Genomic DNA, 6,001 nt, shown 5'->3' with positions numbered 1-6,001 from the left:
CGTTAATTGGTTCATAATAAAATTTGTTTCACCAGTTCATTGCATCCCTACCAATTCCTATAAAAGCAAGTGAAGTAATTTAAAATGATATTTACTCTTTAAAATTGATTAGCTTAACTTTATTAGTTAAAAAAATACTGTTTCCTTATGAACATAAATATGTGACCCAGAGGCCCATTTCTATTAGCTGTTGTTCAAAATAGTAAAGATTAGAGATTTGGCTTCATTTTTATTGATTATAATTCAGGGATTAAAATAAAAAAAAAAACAGCTGCTCATCAACTTACACGATACCAGCTTACCAACTGGTTGTATGGGAGTCATGCTAGCAAAAACGTTTTTTTTTGTTGTACCGTCACAAACGTAATCTACAGAGACTTTGTATTTTAGTCAAATGAAACAAAAACCGAGCTTTTCTGTAGTAAACGTCTGTGAGGTGGAAAACAATTTTTGATATGTGGAGAAGTATGTGATCATCTCCGTTTAGTAGGGATGCACCGGTCCACTTTTTTCCACTTCCGTTACCGATATCTGAGGTTTAGCATTGGCTGATACCAATCCGATACAGAAAAGGCGCTGGACTGACTTAAACATTTCTCTCTTCTTCTTTTTTTTAAAAACACGGACAAAAATCTACTGGGTTACAAATGTATCTGATAACTCTGCGTCAGTACAGCACACTTAAATACACCAATAGCTTCACAAGTTTGGTCAAACATGTAAAATATAAACTGACAAACCTTTCAAATGGTTCAGAAAGTGACATTAGGAATTCTAAATATAATATAAATAAGCATGATGTCGCTCAGAACCCCAAGCATAGAATTAGACTGAATAGATCTGCCCTTATTGATTGAGCACATCGTCACCAAGACCTGAGCTAGAATGTATTTTTTTCCAATATTGGGATGGATACATTTATTGATATTGGATCAGTGCATCGCTACCGTTTAGCATGATGCACGATCTATTCCTACGTTACTGAAACTTTCCAGGCCATTTTAATTGTATAAACGAGGCTCTCCATTGGAAAAATGAGGATGATAATCAAAAACATCAGGTGAGATTGAAATACTTCATCAGGCGCAAAATGTTTTTCTATGGCCAAAAAAGACCCAAATTTTAAGGCTTTACAAGAACTGACTACACTGAATGTAGAATGAGCTGGATGATTGTTATCTTGGTAAAACACAGGATATTGTGAAAAAATATATATTTTATTGTAAAAAAATAAAAATAAAGCGCGGTAGCATCGCAGGTTATAAAATCCACAAATGTTTACATGATGCTGGGTAAAATTCTGCTAACCATGTATAAAATGTCCAATAATATGGCTTTTCTCCATGATTTAAAAAAAGCAATCCATTTTGAAAGCAAAGCATTAGACTTTAAAAAAGGCAAGAAGGACACACACACACACACACACGTAGCCTTAGCATTGGTCAGTTCTGTTATTGAAGCTCAGGGCGGCCAGGTCAGCTTAGCCAAGACGTCAGAGGTTAAAGGTGAGGACGGCGCTCTCTCCAGGCTGAATGCTGACCAGGTGAGTCTGTGGCTGTGAATCTGGGAAACTGGCAGAGACGGAGTACGTTCCAGGTGACACCTCGATGTAAAAGTCTTCATCCCTAGCCAAGACGGGGCTCTGCGGGAAACGCTACGGAATACATAAAACACTTTAGCGTTAGCCATTAAGTGTAGCTAATGCTTTAGCTTGAAGCTAAAGCTCTTGGTTGCATTAAAACAGACACGTTCCGATCGTCCCTGGGTCTCACAGGTTTTCTCCTGGGCCGTGTAGATGTCGTCTGCTGCATGTGGAACCTGGACATGTGCTTCCTCTCAGCGGCGCTGTGCTCCCCGGAGCTGCCAGACTCATAATACTTCTGCAATGAAAAATAAATAAATAAATCACCGTCTTTGTTTTGTTCTTTAGTCTCAACATCATCTTTCAAAAAGAATTCATAGCGCTTGAACCTTTTTCCACATCTTTTGATGTTAGGACCAGAAAATTCAGTTTGTTTGTTAGCTGAAAACGCGTACACAGCTAAAGCGACTAATCCGAATAATCGTGATGAATCCATTGTTGAAATAATCGTCAGCTATCAATAGTTAACTCAAAAATGTTTTTTGAATATTTATGTTTCCAATATAAAATTAAAATCTCAATATGTTTTACCCAAAACTCATCAACTGGCATTTTGTTTCTATATTCACCCGGTTCAAATTCACTAAAGGAATGTCATGTCATTTTAAGCAATAGATTTTTTATTTTTTTTTAAAAAGGAACCGAATTGTTAATTTCGATCTTTTAGTGCCTTTCTCTTATTGTAGAGAAAAGGCTTAAGTAATTTAATGAAAATCCTGCAGAATGGGACAATTTTCCTTATCCGAATAATCGATTAATCGTCAGAATAATTGGACCTGTCACAGTAACAAATTGTCCCAGAAGTTATTGGGGGAAAAAAACGACAATATTGTTGAGTTGAGATCATTTTCAAGTAACATAATGTTAATGGCATAATAATTCAAGAACACATTATCAAAGATTAATAAACTTTAAATCCACTCTGAACATTTAACAGTCGAACAGAAGGCGTTTTAAAAATCCAAAATAAAACCAAAACAACAAATAAAATGAATTATGAAATCTCTCCAAACAAAACTGTCCTTTGAAAAGAAATCGTGCAATTTACTGACTTATTGCGACAGGCCTAAGAATAATCGATTAATCGATTACTAAAACAACTGGTGCTGTACATCCATACGATCCCAATAAAGTGTGGTTGTAGCATGACATTGTGAGGAACACTTGCATTAAGCGCAATGCAGTGTATGCACAAGAAAAAGTCACGAGATCCTCCCTGACCTTGCAGCGGCGGCTCGTCTGTGCCATGAACGCGGCGATATTTGCGAAGGCATCACGAAGCTCCGACTGGGTACTCTGAAAGGTGGAGAATGAAGCGAAAGCATGTTTGCTTAATACGATGTGTTGAGGCGCACAGTGGACGGACAGAACACAAACCAACAGCAGGCGTGGAAGCGGGAACCCGATAAGAACGCGTTCCCACCTCAGTAGCGTCTCGGTCGGACGTCGCAGAGGTCTGGGACGCTCTGGTGCCGGTCCAGTCTACGCCGCGCCTGGACGCTCGCTCCAGCACTTCCAAGCCAAGCCTGCCAGAGCGACGCAGGGAAGACTCCAGCCACGCCTGGCTCGCCATCAACATGTTACCTGAAAGGTCATAGGTCACACGTTGTACGACAAATTGGCTGGAAATTAACGCTGAGGGTCTTTCGTAACGAAGTCTGGCCCGTTCCAGTCTGTCATTCGTGAAATTAGAATACACGTCCCGATGAGTAAACCAGTCACAATGGGCAATTAATCAATTCATCATGCATGGATGCTTATGGAGACGTCATAATACGTTTTATTCATAGAGGGGTTTTTTTATTTCCGTTTTATCACTTTTGGTTTTTGAGTTTTATATTGGATATTTCAAATGTCTTCCAGTTCCAGTGTGGTGTGTTCTTTACAAAATTAAAATTTTATTTATGTCTTTCAGAGTGAAGACTTGCATTTTTATATTACATACATTACTTGGAAAGCACCCCCCGACATTATCGTTTATTATGGTAATTAAAGGAACAATTTATATCCTCCAGCAAACCTTGTTATTGGGTTTGTAGGGATACTTTTTTTTTGTCAGATTAAAAAATAAAAACCGTTCAAACATCCGTTTCACTAAGCCTACATTCCTGTTTGTAAAACTTTTTTTTTATTGGTCTGAAGCAACATTGTAATTTTAATTGCATATTTTTATTAGCTCCTACCAGAAAATCCTCATGATCAAAAAAAAAAGAAAGAAATGTGTTCATTTTCAAATTAATCTATATAATGTGTTTTGCTTGGTGATAAGGTTACTGAAATAAACTAACGTTTTCAATAATATTCTAATTCATTGAAATTGGTCTGTAACGCAAAGTCCAGCTTCCATGGACATTGGATTTTATTCCTAAAAAGCAACTATTTGAGCAGTGATCTCAAATAGTTTGGGAGGACACTAAAATATAAGTGTTTGCTTATATTTTACTAAATATAATTAAACACATCTCAATAAGAAATTGGACTAAAACATGCATATAACAAGGAAAGACAATGACACTCCTGAAACCGTTTGCCTTATCTGACGTCTAACGTTTTCAGCGTTCGCTGGATCCAGAAGGACTCTGTCCTTTTTGTCCAGTGGAGACGCACCAGGGATGTCCGTCTGTGGTCTACTTTGCACACAGCACATGAGGGGACACGGCTGGCAGGAATGTCAAAGATAGAGATGGAAGATGGACAAGGAAAGAAGTTCCGGTTCTCCCAGCTCTAAAGGACTGCAGTATGCATCATGTAAAAATGTTTGGCTGTAATTTGATTCGTTCCTTAGGTTTTTTTTTCCCTTTACTGTTTTCATTTTTCAGATGCAGGGGAGGAGTGGGTACTACCAAGCGCTCCACAAAACATGAAAGTGGTACAACACAGTATTTCATCACTTTGCTGTGGTGAATGCAAGTTGCCTGCAGTCGGGCATCTCACACAGAAAGCTTTACAGGAAACACTGGTAAGACCAGCTCATGGCCTTCGGCTCACTAAATTGGACTTGCTCAGCCAAAAAGATTAAATTGTTCCCTTTACAAAGACCTCAAACATTTGCATGCACTCTAAGTGGCTCAAGAGCATCTTCGGATTCATTTTGGGTATGCTTTTATCAGGTGTTTTTTTTTTTTTTTTTTTTTGCATTTTGTTGGGATGAGGGTCAAAAACGACGATTTAATTCACATTAAATTATTATTTAGGTGCGAAGGTGACAAGCTAACTCTCTCCATGGATTAAACTAAGGTTTTAAGCAGTAGCTTTACGGCATGTAGGTCCAGAAACTCCGAATAAAAACACTTTCAAATATGTTCGCCTGCACGCGCCGCGGTTTCCTACCGTGTCGTCACAACAACTCTCCGTCACCACGCGACTAATCCGCAGCAGCTCTAGTTTACATCCCCGACGCCTTGCCGGTACGGCGGGACCCGGAACCTGGTTTATTTTAACAGAGTCGGAACTTCGGAGAGCCGGGGCTTATGGTAAATACTCACATTTTCCTTGACAACTGTCACTTTCTTTTCAAATGACACGACAGGAAATCCTGCTCGTTAAACCCCGCCCCTTTCAGGAGGCACAGATGAAACGTCACCGCGCTTCTTTTGCTTGGAATAATAAATTAAATGTTTAAAGACTTTGTGGTTTTATCTCCTATTGTAATAAATCTGAAAGTTGTATTTTTAACACAAGTTTAATTTATTATTTCTGCAAAAAAAAATTTCATTAAGTTTGCAAACCTAAATCTGATTGAATCCCTAAAAATTGAGTAATAAAGAGCAACATTTTTCTAATTACAAAAAATATTTTTCTGAAACCGTCTCTTTTAATTTTTTTCCTAGATTTTTTCTTTCCTAGATTTATTTTTGCATCCGTTTTGTGCATTCTTGTTCAAGGATTTAAAAAGTTTAGAAACACAGGGAAAACCAGTTTTCATTTATTAGAACGCAAATATTCAGACTGAACCTATTTCTATCTTCCATTTTAGAAGCTAATGAGCAGAAAGTGTATTCATATCCAGCCATCAAGCAGGAATGTGTAAACATGGGTTTTTGCTGTTCCTATTCTGCCTGTGATTTACACACATTTACAAATGATATTGTCAATATTCAAGTTATTAATGACTTTCTAAATTTCTAGATCCGACATTTCTCTAATTTATTCTGGAAAACCAATTAGCTGATTCATTCCACCTTTTTATTTCATTGAAATAGAACTTAAAAGTGAATGGATTTCCCCTGTAGTGGGTATAAAGGAACATTTCACAGAATAGTTGTTTTAGTTTTAGAGGCTTTGACAGCTAAAACTTGTAGGCCATTTGTTATAAACATTTGAGCTCATTCTTGACCTTTTTACTGCCAACAGAAATGA

At 37.6% G+C, this 6,001-nt stretch overlaps 1 protein-coding gene across 2 annotated transcripts; it reads right to left on the bottom strand.

Annotated features, from left to right (window-relative positions):
• Positions 1-1,196: 1,196 nt before the first annotated feature.
• On the bottom strand, positions 1,197-5,221 carry akip1 (A kinase (PRKA) interacting protein 1). Of its 2 annotated transcripts, none has more exons than XM_032590099.1 (5): positions 5,128-5,221; positions 3,066-3,226; positions 2,864-2,938; positions 1,773-1,880; positions 1,197-1,654 (listed from the first exon to the last, which is right to left on the bottom strand). In XM_032590099.1, exons 2-5 carry the CDS (start codon positions 3,219-3,221, stop codon positions 1,493-1,495), a joined length of 501 nt encoding a protein of 166 aa, XP_032445990.1. In that variant the 5' UTR covers positions 3,222-3,226; positions 5,128-5,221; the 3' UTR covers positions 1,197-1,492. The 2 variants fall into 2 exon arrangements, with proteins under 2 accessions (XP_032445990.1, XP_032445992.1); XM_032590101.1 differs by lacking the exon at positions 5,128-5,221 and adding an exon at positions 4,973-5,121.
• Between the last annotated feature and the right edge of the window lie 780 nt (positions 5,222-6,001).

Source organism: Xiphophorus hellerii, chromosome 2, assembly GCF_003331165.1.
Source record: "Xiphophorus hellerii strain 12219 chromosome 2, Xiphophorus_hellerii-4.1, whole genome shotgun sequence".
Classification (NCBI taxonomy): Eukaryota; Metazoa; Chordata; class Actinopteri; order Cyprinodontiformes; family Poeciliidae; genus Xiphophorus; species Xiphophorus hellerii.
Note: the sequence above shows the minus strand (reverse complement) of the source record. Positions and strands in the feature narration are given on the sequence as shown.